The 16,007-nt window shown below is 43.5% G+C and overlaps 2 protein-coding genes across 2 annotated transcripts; both read left to right on the top strand.

Moving 5' to 3' along the window:
- The first annotated feature begins 963 nt into the window (after positions 1 to 963).
- rec8b (REC8 meiotic recombination protein b) lies at positions 964 to 12,072 on the top strand. The gene is made up of 18 exons (XM_070853416.1): positions 964 to 1,019; positions 1,176 to 1,244; positions 1,605 to 1,747; positions 2,720 to 2,795; positions 3,289 to 3,406; positions 4,577 to 4,652; positions 5,509 to 5,573; positions 6,473 to 6,554; positions 7,188 to 7,245; positions 7,562 to 7,754; positions 8,240 to 8,374; positions 8,915 to 8,981; positions 9,640 to 9,818; positions 10,101 to 10,140; positions 10,272 to 10,347; positions 10,431 to 10,532; positions 11,663 to 11,760; positions 11,861 to 12,072. The coding sequence occupies exons 1-18, from the start codon at positions 964 to 966 to the stop codon at positions 11,950 to 11,952; spliced, it is 1,725 nt and encodes a 574-aa protein (XP_070709517.1). The 3' UTR covers positions 11,953 to 12,072.
- Positions 12,073 to 13,429: 1,357 nt separating this feature from the next.
- LOC139221407 (uncharacterized) lies at positions 13,430 to 15,617 on the top strand. The gene is made up of 5 exons (XM_070853336.1): positions 13,430 to 13,485; positions 14,381 to 14,623; positions 14,704 to 14,803; positions 14,906 to 15,056; positions 15,526 to 15,617. The coding sequence occupies exons 1-5, from the start codon at positions 13,430 to 13,432 to the stop codon at positions 15,615 to 15,617; spliced, it is 642 nt and encodes a 213-aa protein (XP_070709437.1).
- The last annotated feature ends 390 nt before the right edge of the window (positions 15,618 to 16,007 follow it).

Here is a 16,007-nt window from a genome sequence, read left to right as displayed (position 1 = left end):
CTTAATATCTGTAAGCATGTGTGTGTGTGTGTGGCATGAATGGACTACAGTGTACAAGCAACCCTGCATAGTAGAATGACAATAGATTGACTTGATGCCAGGAATTCATCATGTATCATTGTGTTTATTGTTCATTTATCTTTTGTTAGTTGTGTCCAAAAATAATTCTTGCATACTTTTATATCACAATCTCCACTCTCTTCCTGTAAAACGTAAAAATATTACTGATGACTCATGTTGAGCTGGAACACAAAGCTGATTACAAGTAAAACTCCACTGTTTAAAATTTTCCTCAGTACAGAAATATTAGCAACACAGTGTGCTTAAAGTGTCGAATGTAAAAGTAGTCACTAAGCAACATGTCCCCTAAATCACAGTTACTCATTAAATCAAATTAATCAATTAAATTATTAAAACTACTTTATGTGGTTTTTATCTATAATAACATTTTAATTCTGTGAAGTAACAAAGTATAATACAATGTATTGATGTAATTCATTAAGCAGGATAAAATAAATTACAAGCACTTGACAATTGTACTGAAGTACACTACAGTTTAAATGTACCTCCAACCACAGATAAGTAATCATCATCAGTAATCTACAGTAATCATATAATCAATCGTATAGTAATTGATACTTTTGGACAGAACTTTTAAAAGTAATTCTGTCGTGTATTTTTTCATCATTCACAGTCTTTTGACGTCCCAAAGTACTACTATATATTTATATGAATAAATTAAGCACTGTTACTCTAAAACTCAGTTTTCTTGTTTTCCTATTTTACATGAATGCATCACGAGTGTTTACTTTCAATGTCATAAATCTCGTAATCTGATTGGTCGGTGTGAGTTGACGCGGGAAAAGTGCGGTGCCATTTATTAAAGATAATATTTTACCATCAAAGAAACCCTAAACCATAACCTTTTCCCTCAAAGTATTTGCTATATATTGAAGGAGTAAAATGTTTTACTACCCAAATGTTCTTCACCGCCATACTGGATGTTTCTCCACAATTTGGTGAGTTTAAAAAAGCTTGTTATTAGCTTGTACCTACAGATAAAGAGTCAATGTGTTGATTTAGTTAGCTTAAACAGCAAGAAGTCCGCTGGCATTACTTACTTACTGTAAGCTACGTTTTATTTCTAAAGTTTAAAACTGTGTTTTGTGATTCAGGTTAGCAGCCACCAGAGGTATCAGGGTCACTCGCAGAGAGCTTCTCAAAGTCAATGTGAAGAGAACATGGTGAGACAGTCCACAGGCTAATGTTAGCTTATCTGTCTGGTTTAGTTGATTGCAAGTCAGGTACATTAAAGTGACTTAAAGGTAAAAGATATTTGTCATGAATTTATGTCTGTAGTAGTTTTTTTTAACCATCAGCTACACTTTGCCAACCTTGCATCACTAGTTTCACAGTCAGAAAGAGTTTGAAGCTAAAAGAGGTTAAACAGCTGGGAAGAAAATGTAATCTCCCTTTACATTACTCATTTAGCTATAATAGTGTAAAATTGTACTATAGTCTCACACCCTTTTGAAATTAAACATTTTGCACATTGTTTAGATACAATGCAGTTTTTAATAATGCAGTTTGTTAAATGTTTACAGCGGGGACATTTTGGACTATGTGACAGCTCAGGTTCCTCCTCCACAACCCAACCTACCGAGGCCTCGGTTCTCTCTCTACCTGTCGTCCCAGCTGCAGTATGGAGTGGTTGTAGTCTACCACAGGCAGTGTGGTTTCCTGCTTGGTAAGGGGAAAAGACAAAGTGGAACAAGAAAGTATATAAAATTAGGATCAGTCGTAGCTCTCCTCCAAGCCACAGGTAATGTACTGTACTGTAACTAGGTGAGAAAGAAGACAGAGGGAATAGAACAGAATTATTATTTATACAATATAAAACCCACTGTACATTCAGTTACTGTGGTAGCACTCTTAATGTTGTAGCATAGCAGAAATCAGGGAGTAGAATGAGTTTGTCAAATTAAAATAAGGGAATCATTTTCTGGCTGCTTAGTTATAAAGGATTTGCAAAAAATGCAGTCAGTAAACAGGATGGTCTTCGGTTTAATAAGAAACCTAATTTTCTGTTTTGCCGCTCTCCAAGGTAAGCTGAGGTGAAATGTGGAAATCCCCCAGCTTATGCAAAACACAGTAGATGGGTTGTCTCTGTCAGTTAGAAAATGCAGAAATGTCAGAAACGCTGTTTTGGTGTAAAACTAATTGTGCTATCAGCACAATGCATTTTCCTAAATCACCCTGGCAAGTCTGATTTAAAAGCCTATATAAAGCTGATGAATGCAATATCGTCAAACACAGCTCAACCGCCTCTATTCGTCTGGTCTTAAATTACACCCTGACACCGATATTGCATCCGACAGATTCACAATCATGCTGTTGTCATGGTTGATGAAAACAGTGAAATACAATGCTGGATGATAAGCATGGAGGAGAAGCTAAGAAAGCAACCACTACTGTGGCTCTCCTGTGGATTCAGCAATGGCTCATTTCATCCATCAGTAGGATAGAATAGACAAGGGTGTGGATTTCAATAAACCCAGAGTTTTTGCATAAACTCTTTCCTTCAATACCTTCATCTCATTTGTCATGTCAGATATGTTAGACCAAGATTCAAATGTGACATCTCTACTTCTGTTTCTGCAGGAAACTTCACTCCTAAGAGTTGTGTGTAAAAGCTTTTAACCTTTTGTCTGTTTTCCAGAGGAGGTTCAACAGACCATTGACCGCCTGCTGCGCAGTAAAAGATGCATACGTATTGACATGGCTGAGTCTGACAGGTCTGCACACAGGATTTTATCATGCACAGTGGAATACTGTTTTGTATCCTGCAGCACTTAACATTTTAAGCTGAACCGTGCAGGGGTTGTACATGTGGGGAAATTTGAGCTCAAAAGCATCGGGTGGAATATTTATGAGGGAGATTGTTTTGTCGGATAAAGACTGTGAAAAGGAGAAGATAGCGTTTTATTGAGTGAGTGAGTGATTGAGTGAGTGAGTGAGTGATGGACAAATTGAACTACTTTTGTGTGAATGGCTTCATAAATGTTTAATAAGCCGTGATATGGAGCAGTGGTAATGTATGAGCTCTTGTTTCTGCAAGTGCTTTACACATTCTGCACCCTAAAGATGCTGTACATTAATCTTATTCCACAACAGTGCTGATAAAAGTATGCAAAGTGTTGCATTAGCCCATACAGCACTAAATGTGTGTGATGCTTGAATATTTTGAGCAGCACCATTGGTATGTCTCGCTCTCTCTTTATCTGGCAGACCGGCCTTGGATGTGCCTGACGGCCTGTGCTTGCTGGAGGAGGCAGAGAGAGCTCAGGATCCTTTCTTCGGTCTCATGGAATCACACCAACTGCCCAGCCCCTACAAAACACACCAGGTACCAGTACAGCCATGTGCTGTATGTGTCTGTGTGTCTCTGAAATATCTACACAAGGATGTGACCTGACGTCTGTCTCTGTAGACACAACTAATTTCAATAAACAGGAAATGTAGCTGCATACAGTCACTGTTCCCAGATAATCTGTATATATCGTCTGAGGTTGCTTATGTAACACCAGTTTTGACATTTGATGTCCAAAAAAGTAGCAAATCGATCAGGGATTAAAATGACATATTCGTAAGCAGGTTGATCTGACGACATTCAGCAGAAATGCTCAGCTGTTGCAAGAGCGTTTCTAACTACAGTCCAAATGCAGAGCTGATAACCACACACCTTATATGACACACCTGTCCAACTGAACGGTACGTAGCTTCTATGCAGCCATATAGGTTGACCTGAAGTTATGGTGCTCTTATCTGGGATTTCCCTCACATGTTTTTTGACACACATCCCAGCTTTTTATTCTCAGTGAAGTTATTGATAAATCATCAACTGCTACATGTGGGTCATTGTACACAAGTGTAGGTCACTCCTGCAATCCTTCCATACAATCCATTGATATCCTCAGAGAGTAAATCACTGTAGATAACCCTTATTCACTCTGTGTGTTGTAAATGTGGCAGACATGGTTCAACTTTATCCTCCTTGTAATCTTTCCCTGTGAAATTGCCGTGTCTGACTTACATCACAAGCAGAGCCACAGTTTGAGACTACGTAGAGGCAATGATATGAACATATGTTACTGGGCACTATCATGGAATTTAAGGGACTCTAAACTCAACTGTGGCTCTCAGAATGCAAATTATAAGCTGCTGTATATTTAGATGCCGTGTTGTATTTCAGTGATTTAAACACAAGTAAGTTTATCAGACATCAGGCAGGCTACATCATATGTCACCATGTGACCCATACATACTCATAGAGCTCACCACATACAGAGGTCCACATGAAGCCAAAGCAAAGCAGCTTCATCCTTTTCGCACACAGAGGCAAAAGGAAAGAGAGAAAAAGAACATAACTTGTGGATCAGTTTAGTCTGGAACAACCCTAACTTCATGTTTTAACACATTTTGTCAGGCTCAGCTGACGCTCTGGAATCACCCATGGAATGAAAATAAGTCTATATATCCTGTCTCTTGTTCCACTATATTTGTAATGTGTTTCTAGCCAGTGTTGGTGATTGGAGAGGCAGCTTCACAGCACTCCCTGGTGCCCAGTCCCCACACCACACTTGACAAAGAGGGTGAGAGAGATATTTTCACATTTAAAAGACTTTTGAAAAAAACGTGTATCATTTCAGGGGCAGTTGCCTTTGAAGTCCTAATTTTAAGACCAAACATGTCATTATGGGCTAATAATGTTGCACCATATCAAAGACTCTAAGACACTTTGACAAACAGAGCCTAAAATCCATTTCCCAGTACTCACTTGTCTCTGCGAGACTGTGAGCAGAAACTCACAGAAGCACAACACTAAATCTTGTCTCAACTGCAGAGGATGTGCAGGTTCAGCCTGTTGGCCTACAGTCCTCTAAAGGCCTCACTGTCACAGACCACATCCATTAGAATAGACCTCACATGAGTTGGGACACAGCTCTCTGTATAACAATGTTTATAACGCAGGACATGAGGGACTTTCCTGGAATGCCTTAAATTGCTTTGTGAGATTGATTATCTACTTCAAATACAGATCAGTCACAGCAGGATTTCTAACAATGGTTGTGGTAAAATTCTGCATATTTCCTGTACAGATCATCTATTTTCAAAGATTTTATAAATCAACCAGTTCATTAGATTAAATTCCACATGTGGATTTCCCTCTAAATGTCGCTTTTGGCAAAGGAACATTGTTATTTCCACTCCTGTTAGGAATAGTGTGACTAAATGCTCTGTTATCAGTGAATGCATCTTATTTTACCTGCACTTACTGCGTTAAAAATGCGTCAGTCCCAGGCTGAGCCCAGGCCCAGATTCTACTGTCCTAGATGCTTTTCTCCCTAAATCAATTATTCACATGCCACAAACACAGGTGAATCTCAGCCAGTCTCACATTCGTCTCAATCCGCTTGGCTCCTCATTCTACCTGTTGTGTCAAACCAGGTTTCAGGTCACCTCCTGCTGCCATCACGCTGACAGAGAAGGAGCAGCTGCTCACCACCGCTGAGGTAAACTGTCTGTCACAGAAAACATCCCAGTCTCCATTTTTAGGTACAACAGGCGTCCTGGTGAATCATCACGCTGGGATGTGGACCGTGTGCCCACAACAGCTTTAGTCCGAGTGTTTGTCACACGTTAGCTGCTCACTTGTTGGTCTTTTCTCTCACTCTTTGCAGCACGCTCTGTGATGAGGGGGGGAGCATTTAAGTCAGTACAGATTCTATGTAGGCATCGTTTTAACTGAGTTTTTGTGGTGGTACAAGATGTCACTGCTCAAAAAAAGAACAGATATTTATGGGAAACAAATTTAAGTTGTTTAAGAAATTCCATCTGGTTTCTAAATGGTGTGTATAATGCAGTGAAGTTAATGGTGTAGGGGAACGTGGACGTAAAATATCTGACGCCTGGCTGACTTCACCTGCACAGCGCTTAAAAGACGGCATGGCTACATTATCTTCGTCATAAAACACTGCTGTGTTTCAGTACGTCTCCTCTGAGCTCGCACACTATTAGCCTCCTCATTCTGTCACTTAGGGACTGAAAATGCTCCTCCAGAAGCATCATCAGCTGATCAAGTCCATTTCAGCTCGATAAGATGGGACTTAATTACATCAGCCTGCACTCCCAGTTTGTTTACAGATATGTGGCTCACATTTCTGTAGTCCTCCGCCCCCACTCGTCTGCCCCGAGGGTTTATTTTTGCTTTGTGTGCAAACGTTTAATCACTTATTTATTTATCCTTCTGTTCTTATTTTGCTGTGTTTTATATCACTGTACTTGCATTATTCAACACTGTGGACGCTAAAAAGAAACATCCACAATGCTTGTTTGTTTCTCACCCCCATCCCTTTATTCTTCCATTTTGTCCTCCTCCGACTCTCTGATCGTCACCCTCTCTCTGCATCAGTGCTTTGAGGGAGACGACCTTCCTGAAGCCACAGCCAGAGAGATCGACTTGTTGATGGACGAACCAGACCAGTTCCGTGGAGGTGTGTGCGTCTGTCTTTTGCATTTATCTCTGTGTGCGCCGAGCATTGCGCATGTATCTTAGAGTGTTTCGCTCATCTAGTTTGATTTCAGTTGTGTGTGGGTTTGCACTAAATTAAAGGACCTGGTTTCGCAGCCCCACAGTGTGTTCTGCTCTAGTAATGTGTCTGCACCAGTCGACCAGGTCACATTCTTTGTGCCACCGCCATAATTGAAAAAAAAAAAGCAATTCTAACTCTGTGAGTGGTTTTGCCGCCAGAGAGAAAAGGTTTATTTTCAGGAGACTGTTTCATTTCAGGGGAGAATAGAGAGGGAACTTGTATTAACTTGTATTAACAAAAAATACATGTCTGCCTACTGTGCTACATGTGTTTACTTAGATAGTGTTTTTAGTCTCATTTCACCTGCAGTAAAACAGCAGCAAGAGAGTGCAATGGGAATTTGTGAAGTGGTTTGGTGCAACAAGAAAGAACAGCTTCTTTAATAATATACTGTAAAACATTTGATCGTTGTAATGCTTTTACTGATGGGATCGTTTTAGGGATTATGTGTTCACTTCGACACCTGCATGTTTGTGTCCATGTGCTGTGGATATGTCACACTGTTTGTGTGTTATGTACTCGTGTGTTAAACAGAAGTGGAGACAGAGGGGAGAACCAGGGATCTTGAAGGAGCCATGTCCTCTATCGACCAGTGAGTCTTGTAGAGAACGTAAAACTGACGAATGGCTGCCACTCGGGTGCAGTAACGACGTAGCTCAGAGCAGAGAGCGCCTTCGCGGCTGCCTAACCACGATACCACCCGTCTGCTTTTGTGTGTGTTACGGCACGTTAACAAACAGGCAAATATTGACAAAAGAGTTGTCACATCCTGGAGTTTCAAGAAAGACTTGAAACTGAATATTTTCTCATCGGTATGTTTAGCTCAGATCTGTGTCGACAAACAGTGTGATGTGACGGATAAACACATTTGGTGCACTGCATAAACGTTTGTGTGTTATTGTTCCCAGGTTGAAGGAGTCAGTGCTGGGAGCAGAGCGGGACAGTGTGTGGCTGCTAGACAAAGAGTCGGGTCAGCCCGTGGAGGTTCCTCCGGCAGCTGTTGCCCTAGAGATGACCCCGCCGCAAGTTGCTATGCCAACTCCACCCTCTGGGTCACCTGGGAGAGAGGGAGACAGAGCAACAGGAAGTCCCTCTGAGGAGGTGAGGCACAGATGATGCTGTCTAGAGTAGTTTTTTAACATTCAAACTGACGTAGTGAAAAATTTACTGAGTGGGAACAAATACTAATTCACTTTAATTGCTGTACTTGCAGCAAAGTAACTAAGAGCGTTCATGCCACTAAGCATGTTTTGTCTTTACCAGAGGCATACTTTTTCTCTAACTTTAGTTCATTCATTACATGTCCTTTTTTTATAGTGCAGAAATCAAAGTCTTTATTATCTTTGCACCCATTATGAACCTTCCCCGTACCTTTTTATGGTGACAGTGACAAAGCGCCATCAGCTTTTATTTACATTCCACAAAGTGACTCATGAGCAACTTGTTTCGTTTTGGAAACAAGCCACGGAAAGCAGAAGTGGGTGTGTCAACGCATAGATTCATAATTTCCATGTGTGCTGGAGTGTGATGTCCTTTTATAGATCCTGTGCTGTAAACACGCTGTGTGTTTCTCACCCTGCCATCAGGTGCTTGCTCCTCCTCTCAGGAAGCCCAGCGGAGGGCGCAGGCGTCAGCTGGTCTTTGCCGACCCTCAGGTCCAGATATGTGACAGAGCAATGAAGGAACAGATCGGAAACCCGCTGGCTGAGACACTGGACCTGGTACAGAAACACACTGACGGACAATTTCTATGTTTTAAGTAGAGTTTAAGTGAAGTGCACGTTTAGTTCATTTGCACCACATGGTTCTGGTAGTTTGAACAGAGTTTCTGGAGATATTCTCATATCTGGACATTAAAAACAGGCCTCTCTCTCCCTCTAAACCACGTGTCATGGCACATGACACACCAAAAGCTATATGCACACACAGAGGCAGACACTCTTTCGGCTGTAACACTGACCAACTGAATGTGATATAATCAAAGTCTCACCATCAAAGCGTCTATTCACCAGAGTGTCAGTTAATTAATCTCCAGCTCTCCAGTTCTCTTCCTGCTCTCTAAGCCCACTGGAGTAGTGCTCATTGATTTTATTTCTTTCTTTCTTTCCTTCTTCCCTCCATCCTTCCGTATTTCCTTAATTTCCTTTGAGACACCATCATTGGCTTTTATTCCTTCTCTCTCCACTGAGTACTCTGAAAATAAGCAAATATCCTACTTGTAAGTGTATCAACAAACCAACCAAACTTGTTCTCCCTCTCAGGCCGAGGTGTTGCTGGACTTGACCATGCGTGCGACTCCTGCTCAGCTCTTCAACGCCCCGTGTGGATGTCAGTGTTACACCTCCCCCCCGGCACATCTCAGCTTTCCTCCTAAACACTGAAATTCCACACAGATTTAAGGATTATGAAATATTATTAAGAAGAAAACAAGAAGGAAAAGAAAACAACAAATGCATTGTAAAATACAGTGATTCAATAGATAATATCAACAAAATGATAATCTGTGTCAAGGTTGAGGAAATCACACATTCTGAATCACAGACAATAAGCAAACAATAGTAGAAACAATAATAGTGAGAAGAATTTAGAAGTTGTCTGCAACACAACTTGATAAAACATGATATTTTATAAGTCTGGCAGCTGGTACAGAAGACCTGCAAACATCTGGACAAAGAACCCAATAAATACATGTCCTAAGAAGACAAATTACGTTTAAGCAAGTCAAATGAGTCAGTGTTAATGAATGTGGTGAACAGTCGGAGAGAAAGTGTTTTGCTCGAGGACACATTATTTTATAGCGCTATTCTTGGAGTATAAAGCATCACAAAGTTTAAGCGTGTTTTCTAATCAGCATCAGCCTCGTAGGGCCTCTGAAACATTGTATTAGTATTGATCACAGCCCTTTACAGCAGCCTGTGAGCCGCTCCTCAACATCAAAACAAGATGCAAAACAGTGACCAAAACACGTCCTTTGACCCATCCACAGCCCTCCTCCACGACGACCTCCAGTCGCTATGGAAACAGCGTGCCTCGCTCACCGTCCTGCCAGGACATGGGGAGAAACACAGAGGGGAGGAGGGGGGGGAGGCAGCGAGAGGGGAGTCAGAGCAGGACAGAGAGATACTGAGGACAGAGAGGAAGAGGAGGCGCTCGAGCGTGAGGGAGGTGGGTCCATGAAGACTCTTTTATGTCTTCTTTTCTTTACTGCTCCTCTGGTTCCACCACCTGTGGGAGGAAAATGAGAAACATTCCCACCAAACTCCAGTTTCATGCCACGCTGACATCTGAGAGGGTATTTGTGAAAGTGTGGCTATGATGATAAAGGTTATCCATTAGCTGCTAGCCCGCAGTCACTACCTGCCAACTGGGTGTTCAGTTCAGTGGTGAGACAAATTAGATTATAAACCTCGTTTCTATTTCATGACACTCTGCTTCTCTCGCTCTCAGATATCCAGTGAGTCAGGACTGCAGGCCGCAGACGGCTCATGTAAGAATCCTTCCTGTATTTCTTGCACACGTTCTATTCAGATCAGGTTTTGGCTGCACAGTAAACCCATCATGTGCTTCAAGCTGCCAGCTCCTCACCGCGTGTTTCTCTGTGACTGTGTGTGTGGACAGCTGTGTTAGATGTGATCCTGGACATGTCCAAAGAGGAGCGATCTGTAAGCGATGCGATCACTCCCGTCAGCAGATGGTGAGTCTCAGATGGACAGACAGACCGACAGCTAGATGAATGATGAAATAGATCACTGTGTGTGTGTGTGTGTGTGTGTTTAGGTCTCCACAAGTGGAGGCCCAGCTTCCAATGGAGCCTATAGCAGAGGAGAACATCGAGATGCCCGAGGCTCAGACGGAGGCAGAGAGCAGGGACATGCTGAGGTACGTCACACAGCACACACAAGACACACACTTAGAATACAAGCAAGCTTACAAACACACACACCTCGGACTTTCCTCATGACTCCAAGAAGCTCATGAAACAGTATTTTGCAGAAGCACGCCTTCGTGAAAAACACCCAAGTGATGAACATGAGAGAACATTCCTGGTTATTCACACTGTGGATATATTCAGAAAATCCACGGCTCAAAGATTTGATTCATAGTGTGAAAAAAAAAAGTTTGGCTCCATGTTCACCTCCAGTTCCACTTTATTGCACTGGTATTTCCTTGTGTGGCATCTGTAGACGCCAGCGTTGTTGCCAGAATCACCCTGAGGTGACGAGTGTTTTGTGACACGGCACATTACCCCCCCCCCCACAGTGTCTGTCTGAATAAAGGTAGACTGTGGCCCCTTCACGTGTTGACAGCTTGTGGTGTCAGCGAGGCCCTTCTGTGTGACACTGCAGTACTGAGCTCTCATTTGCATATTCGTATAACACAAATAAGATAAAGTTTTTAGTCTTTGGTGGTGATGTTGTCAATGCTTGGAGAAACACTTGTTGCCTCCAGCGTCACAGGCTGACCCACATCCTGCATTGTTCGACATCTGCTTTGAAATTCAAAAAAGAAAGCAACCAATAAGCCGTAGGGATGAACCTGAGCCACAGACACATTTCCCTTTTACACTCCTCTACCAGGGTTGGACATTGAAACCATTGTGTTGAAGCAATCATAGACTTGTGTAAATAATCACATGTTGGCCAGTCGGCGTCAGTAGACGAGATATGAAGCACAAGTGTGATTGCACACACACAGTATTTGTTGTATAAATGAGCAGCACTACAGTGGTTTACATGTGTTCACAGGATAAACGTGCTGAAGACTCTGAGAGAAAGTTCCTTTTTACGGGACTCACTTGTGTGCATCTGTTTTAACAGGAGGTGCATTCATGGCAGCAGTAGCACTGGTTTATTCATTGGCTTCACAGGAAGCTTTTTGTTTCAGAACTGCTTAGCATGCAAACAGAAATATCTATTACTATTACTTATCAATATTGGAAGTTTTCCAGTTCCAAATGTGTCCATATCGCCTCCCCCCCCCCTTCTGCTCACATTGCTGCTGTGTTCCAGCTGGATCCTGCAGAGGTTTGGAGAAGTCACCTTTGACTCTCTGCTGCCCCCAGAGGCCGACCGGACCGCTGCAGCTCACACACTCTACAAAGTGCTGGGTAAGGAAATCTAAAGCTGCTGTTTCCTTAACAACCTCCACAGTAACCTTCAGTCAGTGAAACACTGCCGGTTTAAATCTGTGATGGTTGTCTCCCTCAGAGCTGCTGTCTGCTGGTCAGGTGACTGTGCAGCAGTCTGGGCCCTACAGTGACATCACCATAACCCCAGCGGCGCTCAGGACGACCGCCTGAACATACACACTGCACTGCAGAGGACTGTCCACGTGTTTTTTATTGATGGATGGATAAATGTAGTGAATGAGTTTGATCCTTTTAGCTACGCACGAGATCTTCAAATCTCACACTCTTGATACGGCCTTGAAAATAGAAGACATGTTTTTAGATGAATTGTTAAATGACTCAGAGGTGTGAAACATTCACCTGCATTACTTTGTTTTAAGTGTTTTAAAGAATATTTTTAACCATTTTAATCTGGTTCTACTTTGTTCTTATGGTTGTATTTTTAACATGTATACACACGGTTATTGAGGTTTTAAACATTTGTATCTTCTGTGTAGCTTTTAAGATTTTAAATTAAGCTTTTTATACAGTTTATATCTACTGTGACTTTTTATCCCTTGTAATGAATCAAACCAATGTCTTTAATAAAATGTTTTTAGCTCAGTAGAATGGCATATGATATTGATATGAATTAAATATTCAGGGAGGATAAACGTTGTGCTGTAATTATTTGTGATGTTATTTTCTATAGCATAAGCATTGTGTAATTAACTATTCAAGAAACACTGTAAACATATTGTAACACTACTTACAGTCACAATCCTGACTGAGCATGATATTCTGATTTGAGGCTATGGTGCAGAAAAAGGTACAGAAGTCACTGAGCTGTGACTTGTGGGCACATCAGCACCTCCCTGCTTCCAACAGGACCATATTGTGCCTCGCTGGCAGAAAGCTCCCGTCTGACCTCATGCCTCAATACCTCCACACAATTAAAGTGTTTGCTCGTTAAACACACTGGGCACTGCTCTGTGTGTGTGTGTGTGTGTTTACGTAAGAGTAAGGCCATCTCCATGTGGCACCTCAGTGCGACTGAGAGGCCTGAGCTGAGGTCAGAGCTGCAGTCACAGAGCAGAAGTCCTAATTCACACCAACACAGCACAGTGGTTATTCTGTTGGTACATTTGATCCAGTCAGGTTGCGGTGCTGTGCCAGGAAATGTCACGTAATGTTTTGATACACAAACACAGCATCTACAACTCCTTTTTTCTCCTCCTGTATTCTCCAGCTATCCTTTGCACCCTGACAGTTTAGGCTGAAATGACTTGCTCAAAAGCAGCTGGGTGGTTAGCCACCACTGGCACACACTGACACACAGTGCACTCCTGCTGCATCACAGGCATGTAAAGGCAAACACACTAGTAGTCTTTAGCATCCCACCTAGCGAACACAGCTCTGATTTCTGGTGGAAACGTAAGCATTTAGCTTAAGATGCTAAATGCTTAATATTGCATGTTTACCAATTGGGGTTTTTTGGAGCTTTTGGTGCTGAAAACGGTGCAGTGAGTTTAATGTGCCACCATAACCTGCTGAGTGCACAGTCGGCCTCCCTTTGGCTCTATACATTCCCAAACCTTTACATCATGCGTGTCCCTCCACAGTGCTGACGCGAAGCTGCTATCTGTGAGGGGATTTATTGTGGCTGCCCATGGAATGTGACATGCTGAGTCCAGAGTGCTGGTTTGGTGGGAAAAGATCCCTGCTGTACAGGGGACAGCACACACACACACACACACACACACACACACACACACACACACACACACACACACACACACACACACACACACACACACACACACACACACACACACACACACACACACACACACACACACACACACACACACACACACACACACACTCCATAGCATGAGATGACACGTCCCATGTTTGTGTCCCCTAAAACACATCTTTCAAAAGCTAAAAATGTGACGCTTTGCTGTGACCGGCCTGTATGTCAACCTCCAGCTCACCTCAACTGTCATGGTAATGAGAGAGAGGAGACAAACGATAGACAGTAGATATGGTTGAGTGGATCATCCCAGTGCGGAGTCATAAATCTGTTGTCCACACTGACCCTGAAGTGACCTCCTGGCATGTTGTCATGTAGCCAAATTTGTACATTTACAACTTAAGTGTTCAGTTCTCAATTGTACTTCAGGCAACACACTTGCTCCATTTCCAGTCAAAACAAGCTCAGCTAAACACTGTGACTTCACCCACTGACTGATGCTCCGCACAGACACCTGGCAGTACAAACACCACCATCCGTCCATCACCCGCCCCTGACAGTCTAATAAACCTAACATCTGAGTGACACATAACACACATTCACACCGGCTGCTTATATCAGCCAGGAGGCCAAGTCTGCCTGCATTTAGACGCACACACTCACACTTTCCAGAGGCCTTTATCATCACAAGAGGCAGAGCTCTGAATCATCAGCCCAGAGGGGAGCACAGCAGAATCCGCAGCAACACCGGCCGTGAGTAAAGAACCGCTGGAGACAAAAGGATAGCAGATAGCGAGCATCAGTCACAGGAGATAAAGCAAGCGAGGGCGAAGAGGGGGTACATCGCATTCTTTCTTGAGATAGTGATCAGAGAGTCAAGCTGGCAGCAGACGAGACAAAAGGCTCGCTGGAGGAGGGAGAGGCCAACGCGGAGCAGGCCGATGGAGGGCTGCCAGAGTCCTCCAGGATACATGGGAAGGTGGTGCGTGTGGAGGTGGAGTGGGAGATCCCCATGTCTGTGACGCTGCCCATCCAGGTGCAGCCCGACCCGGCGCACCAGCCGTTCCCCTTCCTGGACACGACGCTGGCCGACCTGGGCATCCAAGAGTGAGTCTGCCCTCCTCGCCGTGAAGGCTCATCTCATTCAGAATTATTTCACAGGTGCGTGTGCTTCTGTGTGTGTCCAGGTCAGAGGTGAAGGAGAGGGTGGTGTGGGTAGACACCAAGAAGACCCAGGTTAAGAACAAAGCAGGGAAGCTGAAGGAGAAAGAGATCACCATCCTAGAGGTAAGATGTCAGGATGGCAGGGAGCACAACGTCTAGATCCATTCTGAGAGGATGTCCAGATGCAGGGAGGTATATGACAACTACTTGGTGTTGTCTTTGTAGGTGAGAGTGAAAGCCCAGAAGCCCGGAGACAAACAGCTGCAGGAGGTCCTGTACAGCACTGAGGCCCACACCGACCGCTCCTTCTGCCGCACAGGGATTGACATCCTGCCCTGGAAAAGCAGATGTGCAGGTCTGAAGGCAGTTTATCAAGGCTAAAATCTTGCCGTTCTACACCTGCAATGCTTTTAACAGAACTCATGTTTCTGTTACTCTCAGCTCTGAGGCTCCTGATCAGATTTCTCTCATCATGTGTGCTGCAGCTAGATCATATTGTACAGGAGGATTTATTTCTGTGTGCTCAGTCGTGCCCCAGAAGTCACTCGGCTGTCTGCGGCGACCTCTCCGATAACGGGTGAACTGTCAGACTGATGAAGATCACAGCAGTGTGCCAGAGCCTCGGGCACTGCAGTGAGATCATCATAAACATTACATCAGCTTCCACATGAAACCTCAACAACACTTGTGAAAAATCTCTTTGACTGGTGCCAATCATGGCCATTTATTTCTGCTATTTTTCCTCCCTTAGTAATGGAATGACTTGTGACAGAGAAGCTGCAGATGCTGCCTGAACTGCAGACACTGATAGTAATCACAGACCCCTCTCTGTCTCTGTCTGTCAGGGGAGGATGGACTGACGCCGGTGCAGATGACCATGGCGTTGGAGAACCAGCAGCCCGACTCCACGCAGGCCAAGGGACAACGGGAGATCTGAGGGGCAGCGAGGAGCCACCACCGCCAGTTCACGGCAAAGCACATTTTGAATTCAAGATGCAAGTTTGCATTTATTTAGAAGACTCAAAGTGTGGTTGGGTTCTCCTTCTACAGCGAGGCGAGGTTGAACGGCTTGATATTAACTGCGTGGCGGAACTTGCCGGCATTGTAGAGTCATGTTAAATATTTGCAGCGTTTGTAAAGAAAAAAAAAAAAAGACTTGTTAAATACATGCTTTAGGATACAGCTGAATAGTTTTTAACAGACTGACCAGAGAGAGCACCGATGTAAGCACTGACAGTGCACTGAGGGGAAAGAAAGTGTTGTTTTTAAATAAACATCTGAATGTGACCTATGATGGCAGTATTTCCAGTTAGTCTGTGAGCTCTGG

The sequence above is a fragment of the Pempheris klunzingeri genome, chromosome 21, assembly GCF_042242105.1.
Source record: "Pempheris klunzingeri isolate RE-2024b chromosome 21, fPemKlu1.hap1, whole genome shotgun sequence".
Lineage (NCBI taxonomy): Eukaryota > Metazoa > Chordata > Actinopteri > Acropomatiformes > Pempheridae > Pempheris > Pempheris klunzingeri.
This window is presented reverse-complemented; position numbering and strand designations above follow the sequence as displayed.